The sequence below is a fragment of the Leucopleurus acutus genome (assembly GCF_964270905.1).
Source record: "Leucopleurus acutus genome assembly, chromosome: 16".
In the NCBI taxonomy this organism is placed as follows: Eukaryota; Metazoa; Chordata; class Mammalia; order Artiodactyla; family Delphinidae; genus Leucopleurus; species Leucopleurus acutus.
Window position 1 is genome coordinate 10,094,637 of NC_139158.1, and position 19,419 is coordinate 10,114,055.

The following is a 19,419-nucleotide window of genomic DNA, read 5'->3' on the forward strand; positions in this document are numbered from 1 at the left end:
TTTGGGAAATATTTAGCCTTTATAGCAGTTGTTGGTACCTTACTAACATATATTTAATAAATACTGTTTAATAAAATCTTTTTAGTACATTATATTTAATTTTTAAAATAAAATGTCTGCCTTTATCTTTGGTATTGCCTTTTTTAACTTTGCTGTTACTAGGCAGGATTATAGAAGCTTTTTTTTTCCCCCTTTGAAATAGGGAGTGTGAGTGATTTAAGTAATGAGTGAAAATCAGATGTTTATAGAGGAAAAGATTGCTGAAATGATAATATTTTAAGTGCAGCTGAAGAAGGTGGGAGCCAGACTGTTAGTTTTTCATCTAGGCTGAGAGATACAGTCCATGCAGTTTGGGTACTTCTCTTAATAATTAAGCTTTGGCAATTCTTTGTATATTCTGAATAAAAGTCCTTTGTGATGTGATTTGCAAATAGGTTAATTTGATGGTGTCCAACTTAGTGCTTTTTTTTTTTTTTTTCCCCTTACATGAGTTGTGCTTAAGTATCATAGCTAAGAAATCTTGGTCTGACCCAGTGTCACAGAGATTTTCTTCTGTGTCATATAAAAGTTTTCATAGTTTTACATTTAGGTCTGTGATTGGTTTAGACCTAATTTTTGTATAGTGTGCAGAATACCAGGTTCAAACTTAAGGCATACAGATATCCAGTTTTTCCAGTACCTTTTGTTGAAATGACTGTTCTTTTTTTTGTTTTGTTTTGTTTAATTTATTTTTGGCTGCGTTGGCAGGCTTTCTCTAGTTGTGGCGAGTGAGGGCTACTCTTCGTTGCGGTCTGCGGGCTTCTCATTGGGGTGGCTTCTCTTTGTTGCAGAGCACGGGCTCTAGGCATGTGGGCTTCAGTAGTTGTGGTGCACAGGTTTCAGTAGTTGTGGCTTGCAGGCTCTAGAGCATAGGCTCAGTAGTTGTGGCGCACAGGCTCAGTAGTTGTGGTGCACAGGCTTAGTTGCTCTGCGGCATGTGGGATCTTCTTGGACCAGGGCTCAAACCCGCGGCCCCTGCATTGGCAGGCAGATTCTTAACCACTGCGCCACCAGGGAAGCCCAACGACTGTTCTTTTTCTATTTTATTACCTTTACATCTCTGTCAGTTTTCTCGAGAATATTCTGTTACATTGATCTGTTTCTATCTTTTTCCAAAATTACATCGTCTTGAGGACTATAGTTTATATAATAAGTCTTAAAATCAGATTGTGAGAGTCCACCAAAATTATCCTTCTTTTTCAACATTATTTTGCCTATTTTAGCTCCTTTTCCTTTTCATATAAATTTTTAAAATCAGCTTATTGATTTGTTCAGAAAGCCCTGTGGGGACTTTTTTTTTTTCGGTACGCGGGCCTCTCACTGTTGTGGCCTCTCCCGTTGTGGAACACAGGCTCCGGACGCGCAGGCTCAGTGGCCATGGCTCACGGACCTAGCCGCTCCCTGGCATGTGGTATCTTCTCGGACCAGGACACGAACCCATGTCCCCTGCATCGGCAGGCAGACTCTAAACCACTGAGCCACCAGGGAAGCCCGGCTTCTTTTATTTTAAGAGTTTTTTTTTTTTAATTATTTTATTTTTGGCTGAGTTGGGTCTTCGTTGCTGCGCGCGGGCTTCTCTAGTTGCGGCAAGCAGGGTTACTCTTTGTTGCAGTGCGTGGGCTTCTCACTGCAGTGGCTTCTCTTGTTGTGGAGCATGGGCTCTAGGCACACAGGCTTCAGTAGTTGTGGCACATGGGCTTAGTTGCTCCACGGCATGTGGGATCTTCCCGGACCCGGGCTCAAACCCGTGTTCCTTGCCAATGCAAGGCAGGCGGATTCTTAACCACTGCGCCCCCAGGGAAGCCCAAGATTTTTATTTTTATTTTTTTTGATGTGGACCATTTTTAAAGTCTTTACTGAATTTGTTATAATATTGCTTCAATTTTATGTTTTGTTTTTTTGGCCGGAGGCATGTGGGATCTTCTTACCTCCCCAACCAGGGATCAAACCCGCACCCCCTGCATTGGAAGGCGAAGTCTTAACCACTGGACCACCAGGGAAGTCCTTCCACCTTCCCCCCACACCACCACCGTGGGGATTTTGATGGAGATTGTGCTGAATCTATAGACTAATTTAGGTTGAATATCTTAATATTGAATCTTCTGATTCATGAGCATGATATATGTATCTTATCTATTTAGTTCTTTCTTGATTCCTTTCATCAGGGCTTTGTTTTCAGCATACAGTTCTTGTACATATTTTGTAAGATTTATATCTAAGTATTTAATGTTTTTCAGTGTTATTGTAAATGGTGTACTGTTCTTTTACAGTTTCAGCTTCCAACTTTATTGCTAATATGTAGAACTACAGTTGACTTTTACATACGGACCTTGTATCTTGTGACCTAGTTAAAATTCATTTATTAGTATAGCAACTATTTGGGAAAAAAATCTTTGGGATTTTGTAAGTAGACAGTATTATTTCTTCCCTTTCATTTTCTTGTGTTAATTGCACCAGCTCTTCAACATTCCAGTGTTACGTTGAATAGTAGTGAGAGTAGGCATCCTTACCTTGTTTGCAGTTGTAGAAGGAAATCTTTTCTCTGTGAAAGCTGTAGGTTTTTTGTAGTTGCCCTTCATCAGATTGAAGAAATTTTCTTCAGTTCAGAGTTTGTAAAGAGCTTTTATGGTGATTGGTTGTTGAATTTTGTGAAAGGTCTTTTCTGTATCTCTGGAGATGATTACATCATTTTTCTCGTTTAGTCTGTTAAAATGGTCATCAACATTAATTTTCAAATGTTGGTTCTGACTAATATCTGTTAAGAACATTTTCAAATGTTCTTAAGAGATATTAGTTAGAAGTTTCTTTTCTTGTAAATGTCCTTATTTGGTTTTGGTAATACTGGCCTAAGTGAATTGGGAAATGATATATTTGAAGAATTTTTTTGTAGAATTGATATTATTCCATTTCTATATATTTTTGGTAAAATTTGCCAATGAATCCACCTGAACCTTGAGGTTTCTCTAATGGAAAGTTTAAAAATTTGCTCCATTTTTTAATTTTAAAGTTTGTTTTAATCATTGTAGGTCTGCTCGGGTTACGGATTTCTTCTAGATTAAGAGTCGGCAGTTTGTGTCTTTTAAGGAATTTGTCTACTTTGTCTTAAGTTTTCTTTCTTTTTTTAAATTTTAACGTTTGCAGGGTCTGTAGTAATTTAATTATAGTGATTTGTGTCTTTTTGTTTGTTTGTTTCTTATTGGTCATTCTAGCTCAGGGCTTTGTCGTAAAACTTGGCAATATTGACATTTTGATCATACGATTCATTGTTGTCAGTATCTGTCTTATGGTCTGCATTGTAGGATGTTTAGTATCCTCCCTGGCCTCTCCGTGCTAGATGTATACCAGTAGCATCTCCCTAGTTGTAACAATCCACAACGTCTCCAGACGTTGCCATATGTCCCTTGGGGACAGTATCACTTCCAGTGGAGAACCATTGCTCTTGCTCTAGAACTTTCTCAATTTTTTTCTTTTTTCCTCAAAGATCTAGCTTTTACAAAATTTCAGTGATTTTTTGCTCTTATGTTTCTTTCTTTCTTTCTTTTTGGTTGCTTTAATTTTAATTTGGTTTTATTTTATGTTTCTTAAGATGGGAGCTTAAATCATTGAAGTGTTTTCCAATATAAGTACTTAATGCTGTAAACCCCCCTCTTGAGTTAAGCATTAGTTAACTGCACCCTATAAACTTTGGTTATTTTCACTCATTTCAAAACATTTTCTGATTTCCCCTTTGTCCTCTGGTTTACATAGAAGTGTAGTCTTTTCTTTTCTTTTCTTTTCTTTTCTTTTTTTTTGGCAGCACCGCATGGCTTGTGGGATCCTAGTTCCCTGTCCAGGGATCGAACCCAGGCCCTCGGCAGTGAAAGTGCAGAGCCCTAACCACTGGACAGCCTGGGAATTCCCTGTAGAAGTGTAGTCTTAATCTCCACATACCTGTGGACTTGTCAGGTAGCTTTGTTACTGATTTTTAGTTTATTTCCATTATGGTTGGAGAACATTCTTTGTATAATTTCAGTTATTTCAGCTTTGTTAAGGTTGCTTGATGGTCATTCAGGCCTGCTATATCTGCACTGGCATTTCTCTTTACTTCTATCCACTACAAAAGTATTGAAATCTCCGACTGCCTCTGTCTATTTCTCCTTCCAGTTCTTTCACTTTGCTTCGTGCATTCTGAAGATCTGTTGTTAGGGATCACTATGCTAGAAGCTCCTTTTCCCTTGGACTCCTTTCCTGGCAGCCTCTTTCCAGTGCAGACCGTTGTCCTGATTTGTAATAACCTAGGTTAGTTTTGTTTGTTTTTGTAGTTCATATAAATAGAATCCTTCAGCATGTATCAGGCTTCTTCTGTAAACATGTAATTTGTGAGACATTTTGTTGGGTGTACTTGTAGGTCCATTATTTGCATTGCTGTATTGTACAGTCATCCTTTGGTATCCACAGGGGAATTGGTTCCAGGGCCACCCCCCAGTATCAAAACCCACAGATGATCAAGTCCCTTATATAAAACGGTGTAGTATTTGAATATAACCTACAAACGCCCACCCCTATACTTTATTTAAATCACCTCTAGATAACTTAAATACCTGATACAATGTAAATGCTAAATAGTTGCCAGCATGCTGCAAATTCAAATTTTGCATTTTGGAACTTTCTGGGATTTTTTGTTCCCAATATTTTTGATCCATGGTTGGTTGAATCTGCAGATGCTGAATGCAGGGATACAGATGGCTGGCTGTATTTCTTGTTTTTGTTTTTTTTTGTTTGTTTGTTTTGCGGTACGCGGGCCCCTCACCGTTGCGGCCATTCCCGCTGCGGACGCGCAGGCTCAGCGGCCATGGCTCACGGGCCCAGCAGCTCCGCGGCATGTGGGATCTTCCCGGACCGGGGCACGAACCCGTGTCCCCTGCATCGGCAGGCAGACTCTCAACCACTGCGCCACCAGGGAAGCCCTGGCTGGCTGTATTTCTCAAATGCTTTTTTAAAATGTTTAAAACCCACAAACATAATATACATCTGTCCATGTTTACTGAATCTTACATGATATAACATGTTAACTGTGTTATTGACACCCTTCTTTAGGCCCTTCCAATTCCCATTTTTTTCTCTGTTCCTCCTGAGTTAACCATTTTCTTGAAATTGAGGGTTGTCCTTCCTGGTAACGATTTTATATTTTAAATGCATATACATTCCCACGGAAATATCTTTGTATGTGTATCCAGGCACCTACATTTTATGTGTTACATTTTCTGTTTTTAAGCTTGACTCAAATGGTATCATACTGTATATGTGTTTTGTATGTTCTTGTATGTCATTCAGTACAAGTTTTTGAGATTGACCTATTTTTGTCACGTACAGATTTAGTACTATCATTGTGACAATTACCTGTGTGATTATACTGAAGTTCATGTGTCCATTCTTGCACTTAAAATCATTTATGTTTTCTTCCAAAACTTTCGGTATTCCAAAATAGGCTTGGACACATCTCTGTGTACCTGTCAGTTTTCCTCTAAGATGTTCTCAGATGTGAGCGTTGGGAAAGTGATTTGTCTGCAGTGACTGTTAGACACTCCCGGAGTTGTGCGGGTGAAGTGTGCTGCTGATCTTACGACAGAGTCCAAGTCATTTGCTATTATAACATGTATGGTTAAAAGTAAACAACGTAATTTGGTAGTATAGTGATATGTGAAGGTATGCTGGGCAAATATTAACCAAAAGAAACCAAGTTTAGTAATAGTAATTTGAGGCCAAAAAAGAAAAAGATAACAAATATGAAGAGTAAGACTATATAATTTATATACTAATAAGTCATTAAGTTAATAGGATAATCATCAATTTGTATATACCTAACAATGTAGCCTCAAGTCTAAATAAAGAATTGATATAATTTGATACAATTGATAAATTTGTAAATGGAGTCATGTGGGAGATTTTAACAAATGATGAATGCTTATAAATGGTAAATAGAGTATTTGAACTCTGAAATTTACAAACATAAGCTAGTTGTTGTATATCCAGAACTCTTTACCCAGCAAATAAATGTTTATTTACAAAACATGGATCTTTTACAAAAGTTGACTTTATACTTGTTCACAGGTAGCCTTAAAGAATTCCCCGAATATAATGTAATTAGTTAAATTAGAAGTCAATAACAAGCATGTTATTTAAAATAGAAATTCTATACAGTGGGAATCCTAAGAAATACACTTTTATTGACTTAAAGAGGACCTAATTAAAATAATTTAGAACAGAACAATATCGATAATGACACATAGCTAGACTTGTGGAAAAGCAGCTAAAGCAGTATTTAGAAGTCAGTTAGTACATTAGCTATCATTTAATTTATTTCTTCTGTATATTTTTACCCAGGATCACATGACTAGGAGGCAGTGAATCTGGCATTTGAATTCAGGTGTCTTTCATTTATCATCTTGCTCTTAGTTGAGATTCCAAATACAAATAATTTTTCTATTTTCTATGAAATTGTTTTCTTCTATGCTGTGTCCTTTATTTATAATGTGTAGTTTTGTGCCTCTTCGTGAAATCCGTCATGCATTTGCAAAGCTTTTCAAAAGTCTTATTTTCCAAAAAATACTCAGAGGTAGTGAAGCGGTTTGTATTCATATTAATGCAAGGACATGTTTATGTTGAGTAGTCATTGAAAACACAATGTTTTGTTCTCTTTTAAATCTATTACTTTCACTAAAAGCATAATACATGCAGGTGTGTTGTCAAAATCTATAGTATTCTGTGAAGGTTTAATTAACACAAAATACGTTGTATGTTAATAATTCGGAAAAACCATGTTAAGTTATTAAAAAGCGTTTATGGATCTTCAGGAAGGGAGGATTCTGAATTAATTGTTTGTCATGTTTCTATTTCAGTGGAGATTCAAGCTTATTGATAGGTTAATTGCGTTATTTTAGAGATTCTGAGGAAGGTGTAACAATTTGATTCTGCATTTTTGTTTAGTATGACAAAACATTAAGCCAAATATTTGGCAAGGAAGAAACAAATGCACCTTGGAAGATATATCTGCCCTTATAATCTGTATGAAGTAAAAGTTGCAGTTTGCTGTCATGAACATTACCCATATCCACCATTTTAGACATATTGTTCCCATTCAATTCATGTCGAGTTAGTCATTTTCAAAATTTCTTTTGACTGTCTATATATGAGTTTATCTGAATACACCTTTTCCATTCACTAAGACCATAAATTGACACCATTCATTTTGTCAGTCTTTTTTTTTCTTTTCTTTTCTTTTTTTTTTTTGCCTTTTTTGTTCATGAAAAGGCTGTATTATTCCATATCTCTCGCCCAAATTTGTTTGCTGAAGTGACCCAAAATACATTTTTGGGATTACTTTTGAAGTATTATCTTTGTATCCCAAAGCAGGCCCTTCTGAAACTGATGATGTTGATGACAAACTCCCCCTTTCGAAGTCTTTGCAAGGTATAACTTTTTCACTTCCATTTTCCCACATACTGTTCTTATTTAATGTTTCTTTATATTGGACAGACTGTGTTTTAGTATTTATATCTGTATTATTACTTTTCTAAATGGAAAAGGAAAAAGAAATGTATTGGCCTTTTTTTTTTTAAACATATAAATGAACTTCACAAGCAACAATTTTTCAAAACCAATTTTCCCTTTTGTGAATCTAGTAATGAATCTCGAAATGGGTACATGACACACTTTCATATTTAAGGTAAAGTACACATTTATACCTTATATCAGAATAGTCAGAAATAAGGCTTATATTGCATAGTTAGTAATGTAAATATCAATAAGGTCATGTTGATACTTAGTTTTTAGAAAGGTTGTAAGATATCATTTGTAAATCCCTAAGTTTATTGATTGAATACCTCTTTGGGAATTTCTGTGTAGTGTTCCCTAACTTGATGATCATAGGCTGTTTGTGCTGGCTTTTACTTTACTTCTGTCTATTCTGGCTTTTAGCTCATAAGATTTATTTTATTTAGCTATACTTTTAATATAAATGTAATTGCTTATTTCAGATTTTTAAAGAACAAAAAGTACACGTAGAATCATTGTTTACATGTACTCTTGTAATATTCTGACCAGGTGGGACAATCACCTTAATTTTTCTTATTCTTACCCAATCTTGCCTTTTTAAGTACTGGCCTCTTCTCCGTTATCTCTCATTGTTTTGACCTCACATTTTTGTTTTCTTTGGCATTATAGTCAAAGAACCCAATGCTCCATAAATTCAAATGTTAACGTTTAATTGGGGGGTGGGGGCTGTGTGTTGATAAAGTGTATTTAAGAAGTTAAATAAAGAAATAATTCATGGCTACAGATTTATAGATTTATCTAGTGTTTTGAGCTCAGGTGAGTTTTCAGAACATGAAATAAGTGGAAAAGAATCCCAAGATAATTATAGCAGCATAAAGTTAGACATTGAAAACCAGAAACATTTTGTCTTTGCATGGCACTTTAAATTCAAAGGTGCTAGGCACTGAGTGACAGTGTTTGTAGTCAGTGCTCTTTAAAAATCAAGATAAAGTGTATTTGAAACCTGTGTCTGGGAATTGTACCTTTAGTATAGTTTCTTTAATTAGTTACCAATGGATGACAAAATAGACCTGATTTTGCTTCCCCTCCCGCTTTGTGCTTTATTCTTCCTTATAGGTAATATATTTTTATTTATACACGAATGCAGTGATTTTCAATCTTTTCTATGTTAGTAGCTCAGACATTTAAGGACAGAGGATAAATATTCTGGGGCAGTTTGGGCACTTGTCCTAATTGGCTCTCTTGGGTTTTAGATTACTTCTTTCCTATTTATGAGTAAAGCTTCTTCTCTGGTAGGATGAGCCTGTTTACCTTTTGACTGCCTAACCTGATACATTGCTTTATGTTCCAGTTTTTAGAAGCAGGCAGATTATATTACCTGAATTAAAATGCTTTTGAGACTAAAGGTAGTATCTTAAGTTTTAACTTATGAGTTTCCTTTAAGTGCAACTATGATTAAATAATGGGGATTGAGTTTCCATAGCTTCCACCATAGTAAAAATGGAAAGCAGGAAACATTTCACAGCCCAACCTGAACTTGTTTATCTAGCCTTGATAGAGTCTATGAGCAAAGAAGAAATTTACTCTGGTGTGTGTTTTTGTGTGTGTGTCATTGACAGATGAGCATGGCACTTTGAAACATACTATTCTACTTCTCAAATTCTAACATCTATCAGTAATTATATTGTGTAGTTCCAGTAACTAATAGTAAATCCCCAAACCTACTTCGGTTTAATCTATATATTTACGTTTTAAAATAATTTTTTGAGCTTTCATACAGAAGTGTTACATGTTTTTCTGAATTAGATAACATTGTTTGTATTAACTGCTAAGGAGTTAAGGAATCAGTTTGTATTCATGTTATTATTTGCATTGTTACCTAGTATCTCTTCTTCCAATATCAGTCTTTATTGGTTTATTATATGTGGTATATTTTCTTTTTAGGAAGCCATCATTCTTCAGAGGGCAATGAAGGAACAGAAATGGAAGTACCAGCAGAAGGTTAGATACAGGGATTTTTACTTTGCTGTATTTGTATTATGTTGTTCTGTACTGTAGAGAATATTATCATTAAAACACCTTATTTGGAAATGAAATGATGATTGTTATGGTATGCCTTCTTAGCCAACAGGTTGTTTTTTTAGTCCTAAGATGATATTTAATATACCTCTTTTACTATACTGAATAATAGAGCATATGGGGAGGAAAACTTAAGTGGTAAGTACAACTCTTCATGATGCAAAATGCTGCCCATTTTTTCTTGGTCATTTTTTGCCATATTTTGAAAGAATGGTTTTGATAGTTAGAATTAAAATTATTACTGGCTCTGTTCATATTTCATTTTAAAACATACTATTAGTACCATTTTTTTAAGTAGGGTAATGTATTCTCCATACGATTAATGAAAGGAAGATCTCCTCTCGGCTCATTTTTATATCCACAGCCACCCCGTGGACTGCTTTGTCTCTTACCCAGCCATCCTCCTTTGATTGTAGGATTGAATGGATATTCAACTGTGGTACAGCTTTTTTAGTTATTGGAATCTTGAGTTAAACGGTTACCATGCAGAATGGCTTCCTGTTGCTAAGCCGTTTAGATAGTTCCAAAAGAATTTTTGTAGATTTCTCCCAAGGAAAATAACTGGTTAAGGTAACTGGACATTGTTTTAGAATTATTATTTCTCACATAAACTGGTTGTGTCAAGCCTTATTTTTTTAAGAATAAAAAGGAACTCTATTCTGTACCTTTTTATTCCTTATGTTTGCTTTTTTGTTTTATTTTTTTAAAATCAGTAATTTGATCGTTTACTTTCTTCGAGTGGAGGGAGTTCTGAAGGTCCCTGGAAAGTTGACTGATCTTTCCGAATTCAGTTGTAGAATTAGAGTATTCTAATTGGAATACATTTCTTGCAGAAGTATTGAAAGGCTCATTTTAAATAATATTTTAAATTTCTTGTTGAGTTTTTTTAATAGACGATGGTGTGGATGAAATTTTTTTTGTTTTCTTTTACTGTGTGTAGGTAATTAGATATTTCCTCTGTAACAAAATCCTCTGTTTTGGCTAGGCAGTATTTACAGCAAGGAGATACCTGTATACAAGACAAATTGTACTGGGGTTCATTGGGCAATGTGAATTAGATATTAGGCTTTGAACTACTTTATTTTTGAGGAAATTTTTATTGTCATATTGCAGTGTTAATAGAGTCGAATTGAAGTTCGGTTCTGTTCTTTATTCCTTTACTAACAAGTAAACATAATCTTTGGCAAATCAATTAATCTCTCAACCTTTGCAAAATGAAAAGAGAGTTGATGAAGATACTCTCTAGCTGAGCTTCCAGCACTAACATTCTGATGTACATTTGTTTTGTGTAGTAACACAACTATTCAATTTTGTAAAGTATGTTGCATATAAAGTTAGGTGATACAGTCCTGTGTGCATTTGTTATAGTCACTGTTTTGATATGAAGGTCCCCATTGCAAAAAATTTGATTGTGGTTTTATTTAACATTATAAGCCACTCCTAGGATTTCTGAAAGGAGAGGAGAAATAGTTTAAAACGAATAATAAAACCTTTGTTTTTATCCTACTGTCTTCTAGTTACAGCAGGAAAATAATTGTGACTTCATTATAATTTTATTCCTCTAAAAATAAAAGTTTTTTGAGTCCATTAATGCAGGTAATTTGGTATTATCTAATAGTTTTCCAGAGTTTCTCTACTTTTTATTTTCTTTTATCCCTACTTACAATGAAAAGGGTCAGATATTTTAACTTAACAAATATGAGATGAATTAAAATGCCAGTAAAATTTTATAGTAGGCTGCTTTTGGAATATCAAATCAGTAAAATGTTGGAACATAATAGAAAGTGCTTTATAATGAATGTCATTTTAGAATTTTATTTTTTTCAAGATTCTACTCAACATGTCCCTTCAGAAACAAGTGAGGACCCCGAAGTTGAGGTGACTATTGAAGGTTAGTTATCTAAAAGCATTGATTCCAAAAGTTTACTTCTGGTCATAAAAATATTTGTCACATTCACATTGCTAAGTATGCATTTCATTCATTTTTAAAGGAAACTTGTGAAAAAAAACTGAAGCATATATGTGTATGTGTGACCAAAGCAGCCCATATCCCACCAGCACACCCAGTGCTTTGGGAGTTTTAGACAACAAAAGTAAGCCGTGAAAATGAGCAGTGGGCCAACCTATATACTTTCTATCATTGGGAATAGAGAATTTTTAAAAAGCGAAAACTATGACCAGACTGGATGCACACAAAAACAGATTTATAACCTGTTTACTGGGTGTGATATAAGAGACTTAATTAGTACTGGAACCCCTGTGTCTACCTTAGTGAAGTGGAGGAGAAGGTGTTGATAGTTTTCCCCCATAAAATGCAGTTAGAGGCTGGCATATAATCTGTCCTTCAAAACTTTGGAAGCAGCAGCTACAAAAATATTCGAAACTAATCTCTCTATATAGTTAAAGTTGCTTCAAATGTAGTTTTTTCTTCAAAGATAATGCATGAATGCAGATGAGCCAGTTTGTCCTGAATTATTTAAAGATTCAGCTAATTATTAACAGTATCATGCTTTATATTTAATAATTATTAAATGTGTATTGATTTTTTTTTCCTTTGAAGTTATCTCACACTATTCCTCTATAAGTTCTTTTTCCTCAAAGTAGGTTTCTCTAAGGTAAAAATACAGCTCTGTTAACCCCCACCCTACTCCAGTGACCCTCGACTCAGTGGTAGATGTCACTTTATTGTTTATACATCTAAAAATAATTTGATGTATATATACACCCACGCATATTTCGTTTTGCGAAAATATATGGGTGTTTTCAGCATACAGCATTATAATGAACAAATAAAATACACACATATCACATTTTCCGTAGTTTTTTTCCCCATAACTTTACATCTTGGTACTTCATCATTATTATTTTTTTTAACTGCTACATAACCTTTCTTGGTTTGCTATCTTTGTCTTTCCTTTTTTTTTTTTTTTAAATAACCTGTCGCCTACTGGTGTCCACTTGGTTATTTATGGTGTTTGGCTACTTCAAGCTATTCAAAGTGTTTGTCTTCATTGCTTCTAAATTATAAGTTGATTGGTGGCTTTTACCTAATATCAGAAATTTTCTCATACTTTGTGTGTTAACATCTCAATTTAATATACATATTTTATCACTAACATAATTTTACTAACCTAAAAGCAGTTTTGAATTGTTTCTAGTCAAGTAAGTAAGTAATTAACTAATTTGTCCACTCCGGGCGGCATGTGGGATCTTAGTTCCCCAACCAGGGATCGAACCCCAGCCTGTTGCAGTCTTAACCGCTGGACTGCTAGGGAAGTCCACAATAATTGAATTCAATTGCATTTTAATTTGTAACTCAACTATGAGAAGAGAATCTATAAATATTATATTATGAACACTAAGAACCTTTTCCTTCCTATAGAGATAAGAAAAATTGATGATTAAAATTATTAGCATAAAGCTTTTAAATAGGACTGATAACCACATGGATTTATCTGAAAACAAATCTTAAAACAGATAAAGACTATGTTAGAATTGTTTAGAAAATAAACACTTGTTTTTAATAGTATAAGACCTTTAAAGGGATGTCAAGATAATTATGAAATAAATGGCTTATAAACTTGAAATGTGTGTCAATCTTTTCAGTTTTAACTCTTTGGAGGGAGTGATAAATCCCATTTCTTTTAAACTAAGACATAGTACCAGAAGTTTGATACATCATCCAAATTTGTCAACAAGTAGAATTTTGCTGTTTAGGCTGCTGCCTTATGTTCAGAAGACCAGTGAAGTACCAGGTCTGTGTAACGTAATTACTTTTCAGGGTAGCATTTTCTGTGGGATATGTGTTTATGAACAAACTATTATATACCAACTAATTAAATTGCTAATTAATTGTTATCCATACATTAAAGGAAGGTAAAATGTAATCTGTGATACTAACAAGGCAGGTCAAATGAGAACTCACATGCACATCTTTTTGATAAGTATATTGTATTTTTTTCTGGAAAGATGATTATAAAATCCTAGAAACTAGGAAAATATCCATAGTTAGAAAATTAAATTTTGATACATTCTCATATTAGAAAAAATATATTGGCATTGAAATGGTAACTTTTTAAAAAAAATATGCGATCTGAAAAAAGACCCCTAGTGTAATATGCTTAGTGGAAAAAAAAAAAAAAACCTGCCTTTCAAGAACAAGTCACCTTTAAAAGGAAAAGTGTATCTAGAGAACTATGTTAGTTTTGTTTAGGAAAATACTTGTGCTTGGAAGGAAGTAAGATAATCCTGCTTGCCTGGGGGTGACTTTTGTTTTCTCATATTGTATCTTTCTGCATTTCCCAAAAAGTTCATAGAAAAGAAAAAAGAAACTTTGTCATCAAGTAAGTTTGTAAGATTTTCCACAGTACTTTAACCTTGATATCTTTATTTGCAATTATGTGACGTTATGAAGGGTTTAATTGAGATCGACGCAGACACGTTAAACTGCAGGAAATAGTCTATTGAGCTGAGATGTGCTCTTCCATTTGTGATGATCAATTTGTTATTGAAGACAGTGGTGCGCATGTATAACTTTTGTGACTTAGGTTTGGGAAATACCCCTTGGAGTAATATGGCTGTGCGTGCCTTAATTTCATAAACATCATGACTACATTTCTGGGTAAAATCAGACTGTTGTCAGGTCTCTGACACATGCATGTCTTTGATAAGTGTAGAGACAGTCTTACCTAAGAGTTGTTTGAGGTCTGGCTGTCATGGGTGTGCTAATAACGGGAAGTGTTTTGCTTGTGAAGAGGTCTCCTTACAGTGCAGTTCACTTTCAGTGCATTTTCCCCCGAACTTGAGTCATTCACACATGTTTATTCTGCTGTGGCCTAACCCCCTGATTGTTTCTTAACTTAATTTGTCTTCAAATTGATTTTTAAATTTAATTTATTTATATTTATTTATTTGGCTGTGTCGGGTCTTAGTTGTGGCGCGCGCGGGCTTATCTCTAGTTGTGGTGTGCGGGTGTTCTCTCTCTAGTTGTAGCACGTGGGCTCCGTAGTTTGCGGCATGCTGCCTCTCTAGTTGAGGCACACGGGCTCCATAGTTGTGGCACGCGGGCTTAAGTTGCCCCGCGGCATGTGGGATCTTAGTTCTCCGACCAAGGATTGAGCCCGAGTCCCCTGCATTGGAAGGCGGATTCTTTACCACTGGACCACCATGGAAGTCCCTTCAAGTTGATTTTAAATAGATTAAAAAGGTTAATTTTGTGTCTTCTTAAGTAAGACTCTTTTTGAAATTTTAAATTTTCTTTCTTAAATGAATTGAAAAATATACATAAATATTTACACACCGGAATGCAGTTCACAATACCACCTATATATGGACTATACTTTTTTGGGGGTTTTAAAAATAATTTATTTAACAATCTAGGAAGTTTGCAGCCATCAGCAGTTCCAGTGCAATTTCAGGTGCAGTTGGAATTCAGGAATCTCCATAGAGCTGTTAGTGTAGCAAACCTTGTAGGTAAAATACATGTATACTTTTGATAGCACACGTTAAGGGATCTTTCTAAAATTGACTTCATTAGTTTCGTTCTCAGCAAACTGACCTGGGCCACTCAACATGGCTTTTATTGTTCCTGATGTTAGCGCGTGTTCTCTTTTTACAGTAAATTCGTGACCTCCCGAAGATATCAATTTTACATGCATGGCATCAGGGCCCTCACAGCCACCGTAGGTTTTCTCTTCTCCATCCACTATGTTCTTATGAAATTCTGCTTTGCGTCCACAGGAACTTTAGTAGTTTCTCATCAGCTCCGCAGCAACCACTGTCACCGCACCGGGTCCCCGCACGCCACCACAGCCCTATGCCAGGGCCACTTTGGATAACACTGTTTTAGAGTTTGAATAGTTGGATTTCATTCTCTGATGGTATCCTTCTTCATGAAATTTATGCTTAGGACATTCATAAATACTTGGCTGCTGCCCAAAATTAAGGACTGCACTATTCAAATGTTCATTTAATCAGTCCACAAACACCAGGCACCTTGTATGTGCTGGGGGCTGTACTAGGTGCTAAGGTGTGAACGAGATAGGCAAGTCCATTGGAGAGTTTTGAACAGAGAAGGGATAAGTTCTGTCCTCCTTTTTGAAGAAAAAAGGGCTGCTGTAAAGACTGAGAGCAGACCATAGTGGAAGCAAAGCTATCGTAGTTATCCAGGGCAGAGAGGGAGGTGCTGTAGAACTGGATGGTGACAGTAGGGGTAAGGAGTGACTGAGTTCTGGGCATTTCTGAAGATAGAGCAATCGTCTTTGCCATTTGTCACTGTTTACATATTATGCTTATCTTATAAATGTCACATGAGAGTTCATAGAATCAATGTAATTGGGTAGGTTATCATTTGAATACTTTGTATTTTCAACTTTATAGTTGCTGACAATCACTTAGTAAGCATCCAATTATTATGTAAAAATTAGACTTTTGGAGGATTTAGGACCTGGGTCCATGGGTGGGAAATGCCATCTATTAATTTGAAATGTGTAGGGGTAATTAATTAAGAGAAAGAGTGCCTGGTTTATTTTGATTTGTTTCTTTTACTTTGAATAGGTGTCAGATTATTTGATAAAACATTACCAATTTGATTATGTTGAAAAGAGTATCAGAAAAAAATTTTATATGCTGTTAATGCATTCATCAAGAATTGGGTGAGTTTAGTAACACATTTTAGCTCTGAGGTCTGTGTTATATCCATAGGCATATTTGTAAGTATGTTGCAAAAAGGAAAACAGGATTTTTTTAGATAGTAATTTGGGGTTAGGGTCTGTTACTGCCCTTTTTCAAGGGGTGGGAGGCTTGTTTGTTTTTGGGGTTTTTTGCGGTACGCGGGCCTCTCACTGTCGTGGCCTCTCCCGTTGCGGAGCGCAGGCTCAGTGGCCATGGCTCACAGGCCCAGCCGCTCCACAGCATGTGGGATCTTCCCGGACCGGGTCACGAACCCGTGTCCCCTGCATCGGCAGGCGGACTCTCAACCACTGCACCACCAGGGAAGCCTGAGAGGCTTGTTTTTAAGACTGAGGCATAGCTGTCACATATTCCTCACTGAATTGCAGCTTTTGCATGTTAAAATATCTTGAAATTCATTTTATAAGCTTTTAGTTTTGATGATGTAAATATTTTTAGTTTGGGCTTAAATTGGAAGTGTCCAGAGATATGTGTCTTTTTACACAAAAGTGGTTGTTTATAATGTTGAAGCACCATGATAGTTAGAAAACAGTGCTGCCTGCTGGACTGATGGTTAGAGGCAGACTGGTTTCTGCTGCAGAGAAATAATTTGGATCCTTTGTGAAAGAGATTTTGAGGTCAAGAGTAACAGTTTTTCATACTTTTTCAAAATCAGAGTTTTTTGCTGCAAGAGTCCAAAAAAAAATAGAAGGTGTGGTTGAGTTCATAGCTCTTCTTGATCTAATTCTATGTTTCGTATGAATTAAAACACTCTAAAATAAGGTAATAAATATATGAAATGGGTTAGTCTTTTAATAAAATGTATGTTGTGGTATTTTATCATCACACATGATTAATTTCATCTCTGTTTACATTTAATAGATTGACTTCATTATTTGTCACTGGAGAGAAATGTGATAATCACTTTTTAATATTTTACAGTCTTTGTTAAATCATTTGTTATCTTGTTAAAAAACACTCTCCTAGATTTGTCTTTTTTCTATTTATGGTCGATGAGGTTACTTTTATAAAATATATTTATACTATTAAATCCTTTTGTTTTAAAATGTTAATCTGATTGAACAAATGAGGTCTTGGACACTAAAGAAAAGCTCTCTTGCCCTTTCCCCTTGGCCTCAATTTCAAACCGTTCAGATTACAATTGGGATGAATATAATAGAGCACTGACTTTTCATTACCATCCTAAAGCTATATTTTATTTTATACTCTTTTGGTTTTCATGTTATATAATTCAATTCGCAATAATTTTAAATGATAATCTATAGAGATATTTAGGCTGCATTAGCCTCTAAGGAAAATACTTTTGTTTTAAATGTCATTGCTTAATGTTTGTAAAGAAATATTAATACTAAGCATTTAAAATGCTTTGACAATATTCATAGGTGAAATGAGTCTATTTCATTTTACCCTTTGCAAATTAGCCTGAAAATACTCTCAGGCGTCTAAAAATCTATTTAGAAATTGGAAAGGGGGGGTTTTGTCAGCTGTGTTCAGAATTGAAAGCCAGACATTAGAGAAATACCTAATATGTTTTCCAAAATGTATCTACTTAGGTGTGAATCTAATTATTTAATAACCTATTTAAGAATCTTTTGACCATTTTTAATCCTTGTAGTAGTTTAATCATTATGAGCCCATGTTACATAGTCAAGTTTTATTTTACTGGTAGTTTGTCATTTTTAAATTGTTTTTTACTACAAATTTTTTTTTTGTTTTTTCTGGATTTGAACATGGGTTTCTACAGTGGAATTCAACGCGTGAAAGTTTTTGTAGTGTCGTAAGTTGTTTATATGATAACTTGTTCCTGAAATAGTATTCCCTTTCCCAGCACATAAATGGGTCCTAATATGACTTTGTCTGGTATCAGTGACATTGATACCTTTTTCTCTTATTGGTTTGAATAGTCAGTCAGTAAATGATTTTAGGTAATCAGAATATCTGTTGACATTACAGTTGACCCACCGTATCTGCAAGCTTTAAACAACTGCAGATGGAAGGTATTCAGAAAGAGTTTTTTAGAAAATTCTAAAAAGCAAAACTTGAATTTGCCATGTGCCAGACAACTATTTACATAGCACTTACATTGTCTTAGGTATTAGAAGTAATCTAGAGATGATTTAAAGTGTAAGGGAGGATGTGTGTAGGTTGTATGTGAATCATATGCCAGTTTATATAAGTGACTTGAGCATCCGTGGATTTTGGTATCCACAGGCTTTGTCTGTAAAGGAAGAACCCAAAGTCAGTGAACACGGGCAGCCATGTCTGTGTTCTCTGATGCTATGTAGGAATGAGATTTAAGTATTTTAGGCTTTAGTCAGATTTTCCCTTGATTAACATACAAAGTATATAGAAGTTATCCATTGCTGTCCAAGGCATCATTGTATATTAGGCTAAATTTGAATTTCTTATTGTTTTTTGAGAGTTAACCTGTTTAGCTGAAAGAATGATACCCATAATTTCATCTCAGCTTCACTGTCTAGCATATGACATGATTAAGTCATATAGCATTCTCTGGTCTTGTTTGTTTAGCTATAAAATGAGAATGAAAATTATACTGAAAAGGGGAACTTAGTGTATCTTATGGTATCTTTTTGTTACTGCTGTTGCCTTTAACCCAGTGATTATTTTCTTCTTCATCCCACATTTTTTTAAAGTATAGATATCTGAAAATGGTATTTTCAATAATTTATAGATGGTGTTTGAGCAGAAATCTCAGTAATGTGCCAACTGATATTTTCAGGGACCAGAAGAAGATGACAGTCGATAGCTTTTCTTACTTGATCCAGTGTCCTTTATTCTAGCACCAGATGTATTGAAGTATCACGGCAGAGTTGAGTTGCAGGCACAGCCGCAAAGAACTCTTACTACAAACTCTTGGGTAGTCTATATTCTGTGATTAAATATATGATCGCTCATTTTCTCCATACATGGGTATTGTATTGGATGGATCAACAATACCTGTTTCACAAATAATATAATCTTACTGCTTTTAGTTTTGTTGGTTAAAAGTTTTTAACATACAGTTATCCAACCTCCTTTATGTATGCTTGAATTTTGTATAAGCTTAAATATTTTTCC

At 35.1% G+C, this 19,419-nt stretch overlaps 1 protein-coding gene and 1 pseudogene across 9 annotated transcripts in view; one reads left to right on the forward strand and one right to left on the reverse strand.

Annotated features, from left to right (window-relative positions):
* GTF2I (general transcription factor IIi) overlaps positions 1-19,419 on the forward strand; it is a 146,102-nt gene that overhangs the window by 91,904 nt on the left and 34,779 nt on the right. For 3 of the 8 annotated variants that reach the window (XM_082857692.1, XM_082857685.1, XM_082857691.1), the window contains exons 10-12: positions 7,429-7,488; positions 9,517-9,573; positions 11,480-11,542. In XM_082857692.1, coding sequence (XP_082713818.1) covers positions 7,429-7,488; positions 9,517-9,573; positions 11,480-11,542 — 180 coding nt within the window. The remainder of the gene's footprint in view (positions 1-7,428; positions 7,489-9,516; positions 9,574-11,479; positions 11,543-19,419) is intronic. The other 5 variants (XM_082857686.1, XM_082857688.1, XM_082857689.1 and 2 more) reach the window with 5 other exon arrangements.
* LOC309973432 (elongin-C-like) lies at positions 12,568-16,468 on the reverse strand (annotated as a pseudogene). Its single transcript has one exon. The product of its transcript is annotated as an elongin-C-like (transcript).